Source organism: Monopterus albus, unplaced genomic scaffold, assembly GCF_001952655.1.
Source record: "Monopterus albus unplaced genomic scaffold, M_albus_1.0 scaffold204.1, whole genome shotgun sequence".
In the NCBI taxonomy this organism is placed as follows: Eukaryota; Metazoa; Chordata; class Actinopteri; order Synbranchiformes; family Synbranchidae; genus Monopterus; species Monopterus albus.
The window spans coordinates 648,222-664,632 of NW_018128084.1; the positions used below are offsets into that span (position 1 = coordinate 648,222).

Genomic DNA, 16,411 nt, shown 5'->3' on the forward strand with positions numbered 1-16,411 from the left:
AGGGGAGCCGGACAATCCCTGTCCCTCACAGTAGGACGTGACAGCATGTAGCCTATGTACACACACACACACACACAGAAGGAAACACACAGAGACTGAGAAATACACACTCAGTATAGACAGGATACAGAGTATAATCATGAAACTGTGAAATCAATAGATGTTTACAACTCAACATTAACATGAAATGCTATTTCATCACATTTCTTTATAAAATAAGATTATTGCATATCTTTTTTATTTAATTGCAGTAATTTTAATTCCAAAATGCTCTTTTTCTTTTTAGCAGCCTATTAACAGTAGTTGTAGCTGTAACCCAATTATAATAGTCAGTGATGAAATGTAATTAAATACATTTACTCAAGTACTGTACTTGAGCACATTTTTGAGGTTATCTGTAATTTTAATATTTTAGTAAATTTAGTATTTTAATTTTGTGGTACTTCATACTTTGACTACTACAGTTTAGAGGCACATGTACTTTTTACTCCACTACATTTATTTTATAGCTTTAGTTACTTGTTATTTTTCAAAAGCAGATGAAAAATGACAGTGTAATCATAAGACTTTATTGGTCTCTGGTGGGATATTCACAAGCTACCCAGCAGTATATAAAGTACATAAGCTATAAAACATATAACATATAAGCTAGTTAAAACTAGCTCTTCGTTCACATTATACATTAATGTTACATGTGCCATTCTGCATTATGAGTACTTTTACTTTTAGAACTTTAAGTATATTTTTATGCTAATAGTTTGCACTTTTACTTTAACACTTTGAATGCAGGACTTGTAACAAAGTATTTTTACACTGATACTGCTACTTAAATAAGGGATCTCAATACAAATAACACCACTGAATCTTGGTAGCAGTGATGATATGTAAAGTGGCAGTAGAAGTAGTAGGGTCATGGGTCTGTGTTTTTTTTTTTTTTTTTTTTTTTTTTTTTTATTCTGGGCACTGTTATCTCTCTGTTTTGCCATTAACAATAGTTTTGATAATATTAGGAGTAATTGTTCTTGTATTAGAGGTAATAATAGTGTTAGAATTAATACTAGTAATTGTTGTAGATGTAGAAATAATAGTCATAGTAACAGTAAGAAGAAGTAGTAGCGTAGTAGGTTAATCGTTTTTTTTTTGTTTGTTTTGCAGAAAACAATGTCATAGTTAATAACAGATATATTCCAGGGATTGACAACAACAACATCAAAAACTAAAAGAAGTTTAGCAGTTCATACACTTGTTAAATGTAAATATAGTAGGAGTATTTGAATCCTTGGGGTGGTAGCAGTAGTGGTTGTGGTTGTGGAGGTCAGTCATCTTGACGTACACTGTTGATTCTGTACCTTTAAGATTCCTCCCGCGCTGGTTGATGAATCCGGAAACTGACCGGAAGATGCAAGAACATTTCGCGCCAAATTGAAGCAACAGAGTAGTGAGCGTGAGTGGCTGCTGAGAGGAGCTAGGACACACGCAGTTAGACGCCGCTTTTAATCCCACGTCGGTATTTTCTCGGTCAAGGTATGTATGTATTGTGAGATTTTGCAACGTAACCACATACATTAGACCCACGACTTTACGGACTGAACTCTGGGATCAGCGGTACAGTTTTTCGGTCATAGGGTCGAGTTAACAAGTCGTTTTCTCTCCGTCTAGCGTACCTAACATGGAGGAGGCCAACAAACTAATCGGAGAGGGCAAGAAGCACTTAGTGCTGGGGAAGGCGGTGGAGGCCGTGAGCGCCCTGCAGGAGGCCTGCGGCATGCTGTGAGTCCCCGACGGTCTCCAACTTCATTAAAGTCCGCATGTGGCTAATTGAACTAATTGGACGTAATGTTAGTTAAGACACTTGTACTTGTATTTGTAAGGTGACACAAAAACCAAGTCATGAAGTCAAAGGAACTTTCTGTAGCTACCAGTAACATGGATAATTATACATTTTTATTTTAGAGCTAAAAAGTATGGCGACACAGCGGACGAGTGTGGAGAGGCTTTTTTCTGGTGTGGTAGGGCGCTGCTGGAACTGGCACGGTAAGCTCAAGAAGATTTTTGAGTCTACATTGTTATCTGCTCCGTGTTGGTGTTTGTGTAGACCTAACTATTAGTACTGTTGTAGGATGGAGAACTCAGTCCTGGGTAATGCTTTGGAAGGAGTGCCAGAAGAAGAGGAGGAGGATGAGGAGGAGGAGGAGAAACACAAAGACTCCAATGTTGAGAGCACCAAAAACATTGATGGTGAGAAAATGATGTAATAATTTAGTGAAATAGTCCTGTCCCTCGTTTCTACTGGGGATGTTTGTGTACGCTTTCACTGTAAAAGCAAATTGTTCTCGCCACTCATCCTGACTCTACGCTTTCTATACAGAGAAGACCAGAGATGAGCTGAGGGTTCAGGTGTATGACGCCATGGCAGAGAAGACCAGTGAGGATGCAGAGAAGAAGAGTGAAGATGCAGATAAGACTGAGGCTGGTGATGAGGAAAAGAAGAGTGTTGTAGATGGAAGCAAATCTGAAGATGAGAAGGAAAATGACAAGGAGGCAGAGAAGGAAAATGACAAGGAGGCAGAGAAGGAAGAAGAGTCAGCAGACAAGCCAGAAGAAGCAGAAGGTGCAGACCTTGATTATAAATGTCACTCTGAGGGTTGCAGTGGCATGCTGCCCTGTTCATACACCTTTTTTTTTTTTCCTCCAGATGGTGAAGAAAAGCAGCAGCAGGAGGAGGAAGAAGACGATGCTGATGAAGAAATGGAGGGTGTCACAGAAGAGCAAGGTGAAGGAGATGGTGCCGCAGAGAAGGTACTTGTCCAGTCAACCCAAATACACATCAGGGTGACTTGACTAGACCTGTGATTTTTTTTATTTAGACTTTAAAGGTGATGTGGTTTTCCAGGATAGCGACGAGGAGGAGGTGGGGAACCTGCAGCTGGCCTGGGAGATGTTGGAAGTAGCCAAAGTTATCTACAAAAGGTAACAGTCTTCTAATGAGCAACAAATGTTAGGGCCTGAATTTGATAAGTTGCTGCATTACAGCCTCCATGGTAACAGTTTTTTTTTTTTTTTTTTTTTTTTTAATAAGAAAAGTGACTAAGGAGGATCAGCTGATGGCAGCTCAGGCCCACCTGAAACTGGGTGAAGTTTCTGCTGAATCAGGTACTAACAAGTTGCCACCTCCTGTGACTGCTTGAACATACTGTAAGAGCCTGAATGTGCAACCTGTTGACACCTGAAACGCTTCTTTATTTCCTCTGTCAGGAAACTACTCACAGGCGCTGGAGGATTTCCAGGAGTGTTTGAAGTTGCAGAAGCAGCACCTGGACCCTGACAGCCGCCTGCTCGCTGAGTCCCACTACCAACTCGGCCTGACCCACAGCCTAAACCTAGAGTATAGCAAGGCCATCGAGGAGCTGAACAGCTCCATCTCAGTCATAAAGAGCCGGCTGGGTGAGCAGAGCCAGCTCCTGCAGCCACGTTTTTTCTTTGGTCATCTTCGGAGCCAGAGTCAGAAGTGTATGCTAAACACACCCCATTTTTTTTTGTTTTGTTGGTTTTTTAAATCTGTCAGACAAACTGCAGGAGCTGCTCGACAAGGCAGAGGACCCAGAGGCTCTGCCCAACGAGAGGACGGAGATGGAGGAGCTGAAGGCCCTGCTGCCAGAGATCCAGGAGAAGGTGGAGGACGCCACAGAGGGACTGAAAACGGCAAGCACTACCGCTGAGGCTGTGAAGGGTGTACTGGTGAGTTAGGGTCGGGGCCGCTGACTGTAAAGAGGACGATTTGTGACATTACCATTTCCAACAAACACTATAACGAGCACTGAAGAATTGTTGCGTATCAAATGTTTATAGTTGCATCTTGGGGTTATGTAGATTAAAGCTGTACGTACTATGGACACAGTTGTAACCAGTAAATGTAGAAAATGAGTGTATTTTGGATATAGCTTCTTTAATTACACCAGGCCTTTGTGTGAAAGCAGTGTTGTCTTTGCATTTTTATTAGAGACGTAGGATTTAATCCACATGTAACACACTGAATTCAACCCACATTTAATAAAGAGTGTCTCCAATTCATCCCTGGGCTTTGCCTGTAACCCCTGAAGCATGTCTACAGCTGTAGTTGAAACAGCACTACAACACAGTTGCATCACACACTAAATGTTCATATATTTGTGTACCTGTCAGGACAGTGGCTCCACTTCCTCTGCTTTCCCTGGTTCATCTGTACAGAAGGGTGACTCTTCATCCAGTCCAAAGGCAGGTTGCACTTTTTCAAAATGTACATACTAAATTCAAATTTTTTTTTTTTTTTTTTTTAATGGGCGCCCATGCAAAAATGACCGACTGGTTTAAGTGTTTTATTTAGCCGAGTACTAATGTCCTTGTTACTTTGCGTGCAGATCGATGGCACGTCAGCCAATGGAGTGAGCTCTACCAGCGGGCACGTTTCTGACATCTCCCACTTGGTCAGGAAGAAGGTGAGGGGGCAAGCTATTTTGATTCAGTTTTTGTGTAGATTGTATCGTGATGACCTGCAATGACCTGCAAAGTATTTGAACGACTTGCCAGAGGAAACAAGAGGACAGTCCAGTGAAGGAGGGAGTGGTCAAGAAGGTGAAGAAGGACGACGGGCACACAGATGAAGTGCAGGAGCCTCACACTAACGGCGTTCCCAAAGCTGCTGGCGATCCAGTCGGGCACGCTAACAGTATGGAAGTGGAGAGGTAGGCGCTGCAATGTTTGGAAGATTACATAAATGTCAGAGCTAAATAAATCAGGTTTTCAGGGTTAGTTCATATCTGACATGCCAGGTGAACTGTTTATCTGCAGGTCTAACTGAAGTCTTCTCTTGTAGTCACTGAAGCCACACTCCTTCCAAGTTGTTTCCACCTACGAAGGGATTCACCAAGATGACCAGCTCTGTACTGATACTACACTTGTTTGCTGTTGTAAATATGTGCATCTTTTTCTATGCCTTTTGTTATGGTAGTGTTTTTTTCACGTGTGAAACCTATACAGTTAAATAAAGTGTTATTTGATAACTGTTGTTTTAGCAAAAGTCCCAGTGGGGAAAGGTTAAGTTGTTCCAGTCACATTGCCTTGAGTGTCCAATGTGGTGTTCTCAGCACACCTGGTTCAGTATAGCTGATTTAGTAAACCTGAAGATCGTGAGCAGGTAATAGTGTGGCCGAGTGCCTCCAGGACCAGGACTGAAAAACAGTTCATAATTCAAGCATCACCTAAGAGAACATTTAACAGGAAGATAACTGTTCTAATAGTTTAACCTGTAATGACATCACTGTTTGTGCTGTATAAGAATAGCTGAAAGGTTATACAAATATTAAATTTCTGTATCCACCATGGTACTTTGGAAGTGTTTTTCGTGTATACTGATCATGATACTCATACGAAGTTCATAAAAGATGAGGCCTCTGTGTACAAAGACAACCTCACAGACATGTTGAGTTGAAGCCCATCTGAGAAATTGCCATCTCAACCTAGTTGGAATTCTGATGGAGCTAGAGAAAGTAGCTTTGACAGCTGTTTGAAGGCAAATCTGAGCAATAGTTGAACAATTTTACTTCCCATTAAAACATGCGGCTGATTTTCCCCAGAGAACATCTTTCCATCTTCCACTTTAGCAAAAAAAACAAAACATCTGTACTTTTTTATGCCCATAATTTTAGTGTGAATTCATTATGGTGCCACTCAGGCCAATAAGAATCAAGGGTTGCCTGCAGGTGAGTGTGAGATCACTGTCCCTGCAGAGATTCAATGGCATGTAGACTTAAAACACATTACACAGATTTCTATTGATACATATCAGCTTGTCAGGAACCAATTTTTATTAATATCATTAATAATGTGTCATCAGCATCATCAATGAAATGAGTTAGTCTGTTTAAAGCAGAATCAAGTGTCCATTCATTGCCCTTCTTTTCTTGATGAACACTTCAGTTCCACAAAGCGAGGAAGAAAAAGGATGAGAGGGAGGGTCAGAGAGGGCAGGGACTGCAGTGAAGGAGGAAACGCAGGGAAAACATCTGGCGGAGCAGTAATCTCCCCTTCACTGGGGCATGATTGGTTTCTCCCTTGTGCAACAACAACAACAAAAAAATCAAAAGGAAAGTAATTCAAAATGGTGCTCTAAAAACAGAGAGAGGAGGAGGGGGATTGCTTGCTGGGATGTGGTGTTGGCTGTTGTGTTTTGTTTTTTTTTGTTGTTTTGTTTTGTTTTTGTTCCATAAAGACACGTTAGGATTTGATGCAGTCGTCATCGTCAGAGGTCTGGCTGCTGCTACTGGTTTCGGATTCGGAGCCCTCCTCAACGTGTGTCTCTGTCACACTCCTCCAGGGGGTGAAATGGAGGGTCACACCCCGTGCCCTTACGAGAACCCCATTCCTCTGTATGCCATTCCTCTTCAGCTGGTCCAAAGACAATTAGCGGGTGAATGAGATGCCATTTCACTCTTTTCTCACTTTTAATTTATTAGAAGAAAAATCTAAATGCCAACGGATAAAGTTATTAAGTGATAATGCATCTAGGGTAAATCTAATTAATGCTTAGGTCTCACCTGTTCAGTTTTAGTCTGGAACTCTCTCAGCTCGTCCTCCGTCAAAGGCAGGAAGTTGTCATCATTTTCTGGGTACTCCTGCCAGCCCATGGCCTTCAGCAACCTACATAAGCACAGCCATTTTCTGCTTAGTCGATACTGTGTGAGTGTGTGTGCATATACTGTATAGAAGCTTGTTAGCAGTGTCCTACCTGTGCTCTGCCTCCAGGGAGCTGGACAGGTGTTCAGTGTCGGAGTCACTAAGGGAGTAGGAGAGACCATTCTCATGGCAGACTTCCTCAGTGTAGGCTTTGGGTTCTGGGGTGCTGCTTTCACCCTGAGAACATTCAAATAGCAACAAAATACTTATTTTATGTACATTTTAAAATTAGACTTATTATAATTTTTTGTATTTACTGTAATATTTTTTTGGCAGCCCTGTCAGGCACTTGGTACCCTACACACAGAGTGTGCCGTGCATGAATGTAGCACCAGGCCTGGGTGGAGCAAATAATACAACAAAACAATTGTGATATTTTTCTGCTGGAGTTGGCACTTAAAAATTTCATGTGCTGACTGTCCTTCATATGCAGACAAGTTTACCCGGCCCTAGAAAGTGGATACCCGAATGAAGCCCAGTGGGACCTGTTGGTACCCGAGGGCATGAGCCGGCTTCATACAGAAATTTAGAACTTATGTTCAAATCCGGGTCAGGCTCGAACATGTAGTCAAACTTTAGGCTTGACGGCTGGAGCACTCAAATGTCTGATTCGTTTAACAATGGGAGAAAAACACTGTACAAGCTCAACTGCATTGGGCTCGGACATTCTACACTTGTTCTTATAGTCATGCCCAAAAATATCGGCACCCCTGCATTTCTGTCAGATAACTCACCAGTTCTCCCAGGAAACTGTTGCAATCACAAATTCTTTGGTATTCTCATGTTTATTTCGTTTGTTTGCATTGGAAGGACACAGAAAAGCAGAGAATACATAGATAAAAAGCCAAGTCTGATACATTCCACACAGAACTCTAAAATGGACTTGACAGAATTATTGTCACCTTTTCAAAATCATCAGAAATAGCTGTATTTCAAACATGTGATGCTCCTTTAATCTGTAATGAAACTCACCTGTAGCAACCGACAGGTTCTGGCAATATAGAAATCACACTTGTAACCAGTTAAAAAGGAGAAAAGTTGATTCAACCTTTGTGTCATGTGGACCACACTGAGCATGGAGAAAAGAAAGAAGAGGAACGAACTGTCTGAGGATTTGAGAACCACAATAGTGAAAAAGCCTGGACAATCTCAAGGCTACAAGTCCATCTCCAGAGATCTGGTTGTTCCTATGTTCACTGTGCACAACATTGTCAAGAGGTTTACTCTGTAACTAATCTTCCTGGACGTGGATGAAAGAGAGAAATAGATGACATATTGCAACAAAGGATTGTTCCAGAGGTGGATAAAGAACCTCAATCAACTTCCAAATAAGCTGACCCTGTGCCTGACCTACAGGCAAAGGGTCAAACGGTGTCAGCTCACACTATCCATCACAATCTGAATGACAAGGGACACTATGGTAGGAGACCCGGGGAGCCCCACTGCTGACACAGAAATATAAAAATGCCAGATTGGAGTTTGATAAAACCTACCTGAGGAAGCTACAATCCTTCTGGGAGAAAGTCCTGTGGAAAGATGAGACTCAACTAGAATCACAGACTACAGCCATTGCCCTGGGATTCAACTGCAATAAATATGGCTCTCTTTCAGTATATATTGTCAGCTGACAAATGAACTGTTTGTCCTTTTGAGCCAGGTAAAGATTTATCACTGGCTCTACAGGCCTCAGGAGAGATTTGACTATCTGAGTGGTATAACTGCCTGGGAAAGTCTTACACTCAAGTTTTTGAAGGTTAATCAATTATTTTAGGTAAAAAGAAATGTCAATTTCAATTTAGACAATTAGATAACAGACTGTACATTATAACCTTTTTTGTAGTGACACTGTAAACTATGGTGTTATGTGGTGTATGTTTAACCAGCAGAAAGCTTGCTAACAAGTTAAATCCACGGAGAGATCTCACAACAGTAGATGGGAGAAGAAACCGTTCAAATCTGAGAGACCTGGAACAGCTGGCAACAGAGGAGTGGTCCACAGCTCCAGTAGAGAGGTTGAAGAAACTCACTGATGGCTACAGGAAGTGACTGATTTCAGCTATTTTGTCCAAAGGGTGCGATACCAAATATTAAGTTGAGGGTATCAATCATTTTGTCCAGTCCATTTTTGCCCAATTACACAGCCTTAAGAGCGTGCATATCATGAATGCTGGGTCTTGTTTGCTTTCTGAGAATCTACTGCACCTACTGGTAACTTGTTTGCCATGTAGCAATAAAAAATATACTAAAAACCTGGATTATTCTGGTTAGTCACATTGTACTGCTATTATTTTGAACAATACTGTACATGCTTGTTGGGTCTGGGTTGTGTTCAGACGGCACACTCTTATGCAGGGGTCGGATTTGGACAGAAATATGCGACCTGATCCATGCTCTACCTGGCACTATGACATTGTTAATAAAAAAAAAAAGGAAAAAAAAGAAAAGAAAACAAAAACCTTTTACTTGCAGACAATTAACACGTTACACAGCACTCTTAAATGAAACCGTTTCTCATCTCAATCATTAGCTGAAGCCACTGTTCTGTGCAAGGGTTTAGGAAAACAAGTCAAACTGCTGCCTACCTCTCCTGATGTTCCTGGGCTGCTGCTCGTCGTCAGCTCTCCGGTGCCCTCGTCCTTCAGAGCTCGCAAGAACTCACTCTTACGGTCCGGACCACGGCGCATCAGCTTCAGCCTCGACGGCGCAATGTCTATGGGAGGAGTCGTGCTGGAAGGGTGCTGCAGATGTGAAGGCACAAGAAGCCATGAAAAGGAGAAAAGTGAGTTAATGGAATTCTTTTTTTAAGCAATGTATCAGTCATAAAATCCAAGTAGGTTAACAATGATCCGCCATTTTAACTGCCTGAAATTATGTTTTCATAAAAATGTTTGGATTGTGGGATTTGATCAGATCACAACATTTGTAATACAGTGGAGAGAAGATAATGCATATATTCTGCTGCAAATTTCAAGTGCATGAGTAAGCAACCACACTAACACATAATTACTATGTTTAGATAAAACCTGTCATTTACTACACAGAGGTAGGACCAGCTTTATACAGTATATCATGCACGGAGCTACGCTGGAATTTTTCTCCTTTGCTTGCTGTGCAGTTTAGTATGTCACTTAAATCACAAAAAATATCTCATCATGTTATCCTCACCTCTTTCGAGGCGTTGTGCTGTGGTGCACTGACTGAGGTGCTGGGTTTGGCTGCAGAGATGGGGCTGGTGAAGACTGAATCTCGGCCTGGCATGTGGAGGCCGGACTTGGTTACCTCTCTACCACCGGATTTCCACTGGGTGTTCTGGAAGAGTGGATATATAAACAGCCTAGCACACAAATAACTGGTACAGTATGCAGCGCTTGATTTCAGTTTAATTCAAACATGCATAACTGGGTTATCTTGCATCTCTATTTAAAGAAATAAAAGTTGTTTCAATAATATGACACATGGAGCAGTGAATCCTACTTTGGATGGGGCCACAGCAGGTTTTGGGACCAGGTTCTTGTAGACGCTGGAACCTGCAATGGGAGCTTTGCTGCCGTTGGTGGGCAGGGCACCGGCAGTGGCAAAGCCCGCAGAGAAAGCTGTGCTGGGGTCCTCTTTGGAAACCTTCTTGATAACCAGCATTTTGGACACCATCTGTTTGCCACTAGGGGGGTTTTCTGAAACAGGACAATCAGTAATGAGGAACTGCTGAACAGGGCTTAAACTGGTAATCAAATCTGGACCGAGAGGTCTTACCCCACACTCCAGCATGGGGAGCCACTGCTCGCATCGGAGTCCCAGGCTTTCCAGTTGTTTCAGGGTTGAGGGAAGGCTAAAAAGGCAAACAGTGAGCATCTGGATTAAATGTCTTAACATTCACAATTTGTATTTTCAAGCTAGGTTAACATCCAGAAATCAGAGCATGTTGTCTGACAGGATTAAACCTACTGGCTTGGCACAAGGAAACTGCTTTAACACATAATGCTCATGAAATGTACAAATTTTGTTCAGAAAAAAAATACAAAAATTATATTTCTGACAGTTGCAACAATGATCTAAAATCAGGTGCAGTGTTTTCTTAAAAACAGTCTATATGTAGAGCTAGCCTGTCTCTCTGAACCCTCTTTATTAAACTGTACATATGGCTTTGCCACTGACTCGCATTCTTATGTTTCAACAGAGCTTTGCCACTGAAGAACTATGTCAAGGTTTGTGCCATGCTTTGGGTTTAGAATAAAAAGGGTTATCTACTCACAAAGTCCTCCTCCACAAACTTCAGCTTGTCGTCCTTGCTGTCTTTGCGTTCCTCGTTGGGGAACTTGTCCTGGTACGAGGCACCCTTACGGGGATGGAAGTTGCCATTGCGCTGCCGGTGGGCCCCCTGCCTGTCCCTGTCGCCTCCTCCCCGTTTGGGGTGGCGTCCCTGGTGGTGGTGGCCATCCTGGGCACCCCGCGGGGCTCCATGCCAGCTGGGTGTTTCCTTCCAACACGAGCCCCCTGCCAGTCCACCATGTCCTCCTTTGGTCACCCCCGAGTCCACCGAGTCATGCCTCAGAAGCAGAGAGGGTTGCTGCCATCCGTCACCTCCGGAGAAAAACAAATACAGCAAATACAAGAATGATGTAATTATGTTTACAAATCCTGAGTGCTGAAAATCAGTGAAACAAAGTGTCTAATGAAAGCAAAACAATAATTCTGTTAAACATATCATTCAGGAAAGGCTCCGTTATGTTGGTACTGCAAAAAGTGGCAACATTTTACCATCTGCTTCCCAGGTGACTGGTTGGGCAACTAGCCTACCATTAGCTGAGACTCAGTGTTATTCCCAGTGTGGAAACACAAAGCAGGTATAAGACCAAAACAAGAGGGAAATGGTTCCTTTGTACAAAAAGGGAATTTTTAAGTAGAGACATTAAATCCAGTCACAGAACTTAATTTATACGGTAAATAAAATGGCACTAAAGACGGGCAAGCCAAAGCATGTGGATTGCATGGCTATGGACAACAGTAAATCTTGTAGTAAGATTGATTTATTAAGTCCATCGAGATCTGTTATTATCTTTGGCTAACTAAAAACGCAGTAGTTACTAAAACAACTACAACATTAGTCAAAACCTGTAGCGACAATCTAAATAACAGGGCAGCAGGAGACATGAAATTATGATTATATACTCCTCACTGACATTAGTAAGCCCTGATGGCTCACAGGACTCTCTGTGCTTTTGGCACAACAAATTAAAATTCTTGAATTTGAATAGCCGTTTTGAATCTGGAATCAGGTGGCGGCAACACAAAATGGTGCAATGCACCTTCAATTCAAAAAGAACTCCAAGTAAAACAGCAAAACATCTTAAACTTCAGTACTGTTGGACTACTATATGGATGTATGTCATACAGACATACTGGGGGTGGGAGAGAAAAAAAAAAGTCCATTCACATTAGAATTGCGACTTATATCTTCTATGGTTCTAAATCAATTCACAAATGCTAAAAATTGATTATTTTTTGTCAAAATGCTGAAAGAAAGCCGGAACTCAACCCCAAAGACAGTGTTGCACATGGACAGCAAGACAGCATGCCTATAGTAGAAGTGTGTTGTACATCTATGGTTATAACGTTAGTTCATCTTCAGACAAGGAATTCATTTGTGTTTATTTATTACTTGATAATGAGCTTTGAAAGTGTGGAAAACTGTGTGAATACTTCATAGCCCATCACCAACAGAATGATGTTTGCATAGTGGGGCATCAAACATATTAACAAACAAGCAGCTCAGCGACACACTGCAGCACTTCAGTCAAACTGGCAGGACAAAGAAAAGGTCTCATTTCTACAGATGTGCTGGCTTCCTCTTTTAGTAACACTGTAGCACAGCCGCTGTTCTCCACCGCTGCAAACGTAACGTTAACAACAACACAACCAAGTGCTCTACTTTGTTCCTCTGCCTCCACTTTACAAAACATGCCAGCTACCAAAAAAACAATAAATAAATAAATAAAAGTACTGGCATCAAAATACAAAATACCTAAGGTAAAAGTACTCATGCATATTGGCACATTTATATTATTGGATTATAATTATTGATGCATTATTGCGTTCATCACATTTGATGCTGCAGTTGGTAAAGGTCAAGCTAATTTTAATAACTTTGTATACTTATAATTTCAAGGGGGCAGAACAGTAGTTAGCACTGGCGCCTCACAGCAAGGAGGTTCCAGGTTCAAGCCTTTCTGTGTGGACTTTGCATGTTCTCCCTGTGCTTGCGTGGGTTCTCTCCGGGTACTCCGGCTTCCTCCCACAGTCCAAAGACATGCAGCTTAGGTTGAGTGGAGACTAAATTTCCCCAGGAGTGAGTGTGTGTCTAACCACAGGAGTTTCACATCAGTGACTTCTGTGCCCATCCCAAGTCCGGATAAATAGAGAGGGTTGTGTCAGGACAGGCATCCAGCATAAATATGTGCCAAATTTAATCATGCGAATCGGATTCGCTGTGGTGACCCCTAATGGGAACAGCCAAAAGGAGAGTAGTAGTAGTAGAGTAGGTATACTTATAATTTCAAGTACTCTACTCACTGCTGGGTAGCAGTATGTAAAGTACTTGCATGTAAAATTAGATTAACTGTCTGTTTATTAGCAGCTCAGTGGGCACAGGACAGAAATCAGTTGTGTAACAAAGTAAACTAGACTAACAGCCAAATTATAGTGCCAAGAATTGGAATCAAATCGTAAGTTTGCCAAAAATTTGCACCACATAGATGTACTGCTGTGCATTTGAGAAGACATATGAGAAGGATTCAAGGACACATGTTTAAAGGAAATGCGTTTATAAAGACAAGAGACTTCCTAACCTACGATCCTTCATCTGAGAGCTATGGGACGTCCTCAAACAAGGACTATGGAACAATCAAATAAGGGAATGACATGACTCCAACCCCACCTGCCTGTCTACTGCAACACCACTGGGAACTCTTTGAGAGGTTGGCTGCCTGCCATCACTTTCAAATGCACAACTCAGAGGTCCTGCAGAATGATCAGTTAGTCTTGGCATAGCTGATTCAAAAATAACCCAACCACCATTATTCCTGTTCTGAAAGCTTAATATAAAAGTGTCTATTTAATATATAGAAACAGAGACCATTAAGGTAGTTATTTTTTACATTGCACTGTGTCAAACCAGTACCACTGCCTGAAGGCCAAGTTTGATTCTTTTCCTCATATTCACACAGTTGCTTTCCTTTTCACAGTTAATCTTTATAGCAACAGTAGCAGAATTCACAATGAGAAGGAAGTTGCTATTCACCGTTACCTGCTGGAGCGCGCAGGGAGCCGTTATTAAAGAAGCCATCAGACGAGTTGTGACTCACAGCGGTTCTGCTGTCTCTGTGGTGGTGGGGCTCGCCTTGTTTGTCAAGGTTGGCAGCAGGGGACTGGAGGAGGACGGAAAGGGGACAAAGTTAGTAAAAATGGCACTCTACAGAGATATTGGACAAGGATAATCTTCTGTCTCTTCCTGATTAAACTGACAACAAGGTCAGAAAACTACAAAACAAAACCAGCAATTACCCTTAGACCAAGATTTTCCAAATTGTGTGAAAGTGGACCCCCCCCCAAAAGTAATGGCACTATTTGCAATTTTCTGGTTTTCTGCATAAACTGGTCATGAAATGTGATTTGATCTTGACCAAAGTCACAAATATCAACAAACAAGATATATCTATGCTGACAAAACACAGGATCTTTTATGTCTTTACTGAACACACACACTAAACATGCAAAGTAACGGCAACATTAGGCTTCTGATATCAACTGGAGTCAGGTATTAGCAAATCTGGTGTAAAAAAGGGAATCGAGTACCAATATGATCCCAACATCATCCCAACAGTGAAGTACGGTGGAGGGAGCATCATGATGTGGGGCTGGTTTGCTGCGTCTGGACCTGAACCACTTGCCATTGTGGGGGGGAACTAATTATCAAGTTTATCCAGGATAATGTCAGGGTGGCTGTCTGCAAGATGAAGCTCAGAACAAGCTGGCTGATGCAGCAGGACAATGACCCTAAACACTGAAGTAAATCTACTACAGCACATGTGTCAAACTCAAGGCCTGCGCGCCACATCCGGCCTGCGAGATGATTTTATATATATCTTTTTTTAATGGCCCGGCGATATGAAGCGCCGTTAACACACAAACTACAAATCCCATAATGCAGCGCAACAACTGCCTTACCGAAGGATAGGCTACCTGCGTCAATTACGTCAGATCAATCAAGCGTCTGTTGATGTATACAACCCTAATTTCAGGTCAAAGCTAGCCCCTAACAATGGCCAAGAGGAAAGTTGATTCTGAAAACAGAGCCTTTCTAAACCGGTGGGAGGCTGAGGATATGTTTACTGACATTGTCGGTAAACCCGTGTGTCTTATTTGTGGAGCTAACGTGGCTGTAATTAAGGAATATAACCTAAGACGGCACTACGAGACAAAACATCAGGACAAGCTGAAAAACGTGAACGCACTAAATTTTTATCCTGTTCGGCCCGAGACCTAAAGTGTGCTTTGAGTTTTGGCCCCCTGTGCCATTGAGTTTGACACCCCTGCTTTATATGTTTAATGGGTGTGTTCAATAAAAAGCCATGAAAGATCACAAATGTTTGTGTTTTATCAGCTTAGAAATATTGTCTTTGTTGATATTTGTGGCTTTGGTGAAGATCAGATCACATTCATGACCAATTTATGCAGAATACCAGGAAACCGCAAATCCACTCTAAATAATCGTCATACCATTTATCTGCATTTTATTTTCCCTTCATCTTCATATTTGTGCAAAATGTTAGATTAGCATAAACCTTCCCCACACTGAGTTTTTCCCTTTTCCTCCCTCAGCAATCTTACATAACTAAGTAAAAATGTCAGTGTGGGAATCTATTCTGTGCTGCTGTGGAAGCCAGTAAGATAAGAAAATCTCAAGATATATGATCCTTAGTGGTGTATCCAAAAGTCAGCACATTGGCAGCTGCAAATTCTCAATTCTAACTGAATTATATCCTTTTCACAAACCAAGGATCAATGAGGTGAAGCCATATGTCAGAAGCACAGTGGCTATGCACTTGTTTCTCTGTCCTGACTGTTGATTTCACAGAGGCCACTAAGCTGAGCAGCATCCTGGCTCACACATCACAATGAGCTCTGAGCAGATGCCCTGATACAGGGAAATGATGGAATGAATGACAGAAACTTTTACTTAGAGCTGTTGGCCTGTTATTCTCCTATACTGGGAACCCTCGTCATACATTATGCAAGATAAGATAAAATATTTATTGCTATTATTTGTAAACTTACTTAACGCATCATAACAGTTAAACAGCAAATACACCTTGGATGTTAAAGTGACCAGATCATTAGTTAGGATAAAACTCAAATCCTTGTCCAACAAAATAATAACTAATATAGATATGACAGCACAGTAGGATAAGCATTTGCTGTCCATTTTACTTTGCTACAGCAGTTAAGTAAGGAAAATCAAAATCCCTAAATTTCAGCCAGTCTCCACCAAAAAAAAATTATTATTTTTTTTTTCTTCTCATGGCCTTTTAGAGAAGCCCATGAAAATGTAGTTAAAGCTTAGATACAAAAATAAAAGTCCTCCCCCACACACTGAACTGTGATTTGATGTTACTTAAAATTATCTACTTTCCTCTAAGACTAACGC

The 16,411-nt window shown here is 41.6% G+C and overlaps 2 protein-coding genes across 5 annotated transcripts in view; one reads left to right on the forward strand and one right to left on the reverse strand.

The window, feature by feature from the left end:
- Positions 1-1,418: 1,418 nt before the first annotated feature.
- Positions 1,419-5,380, forward strand: LOC109970653 (nuclear autoantigenic sperm protein-like). The gene is made up of 14 exons (XM_020618374.1): positions 1,419-1,524; positions 1,660-1,770; positions 1,954-2,034; positions 2,120-2,238; positions 2,369-2,611; positions 2,696-2,799; positions 2,894-2,970; positions 3,080-3,153; positions 3,256-3,444; positions 3,566-3,738; positions 4,183-4,254; positions 4,398-4,475; positions 4,567-4,721; positions 4,853-5,380. The coding sequence occupies exons 2-14, from the start codon at positions 1,670-1,672 to the stop codon at positions 4,857-4,859; spliced, it is 1,473 nt and encodes a 490-aa protein (XP_020474030.1). The 5' UTR covers positions 1,419-1,524; positions 1,660-1,669; the 3' UTR covers positions 4,860-5,380.
- An 821-nt stretch (positions 5,381-6,201) lies between these two features.
- The window catches only part of gpbp1l1 (GC-rich promoter binding protein 1-like 1), a 14,658-nt gene continuing 4,448 nt past the window's right edge, over positions 6,202-16,411 (reverse strand). For all 4 annotated transcript variants that reach the window (XM_020618362.1, XM_020618361.1, XM_020618360.1 and 1 more), the window contains 9 exons: positions 14,012-14,132; positions 10,961-11,289; positions 10,462-10,537; positions 10,186-10,382; positions 9,877-10,020; positions 9,294-9,449; positions 6,764-6,888; positions 6,573-6,675; positions 6,202-6,423 (listed from right to left, as the gene is read on the reverse strand). In XM_020618362.1, coding sequence (XP_020474018.1) covers positions 6,253-6,423; positions 6,573-6,675; positions 6,764-6,888; positions 9,294-9,449; positions 9,877-10,020; positions 10,186-10,382; positions 10,462-10,537; positions 10,961-11,289; positions 14,012-14,132 — 1,422 coding nt within the window. In that variant the 3' untranslated portion in view covers positions 6,202-6,252. The remainder of the gene's footprint in view (positions 6,424-6,572; positions 6,676-6,763; positions 6,889-9,293; positions 9,450-9,876; positions 10,021-10,185; positions 10,383-10,461; positions 10,538-10,960; positions 11,290-14,011; positions 14,133-16,411) is intronic.

Coding starts and splice junctions, on each gene's coding strand:
- LOC109970653 (XM_020618374.1), top strand. CDS start 1,670: ATGGAGGAGGCCAACAAACTAATCGGAGAGGGCAAGAAGCACTTAGTG. Junction 2,612..2,695: donor CAAGCCAGAAGAAGCAGAAG/GTGCAGACCTTG, acceptor TTTTTCCTCCAG/ATGGTGAAGAAAAGCAGCAG. Junction 3,154..3,255: donor TGAAGTTTCTGCTGAATCAG/GTACTAACAAGT, acceptor TTCCTCTGTCAG/GAAACTACTCACAGGCGCTG.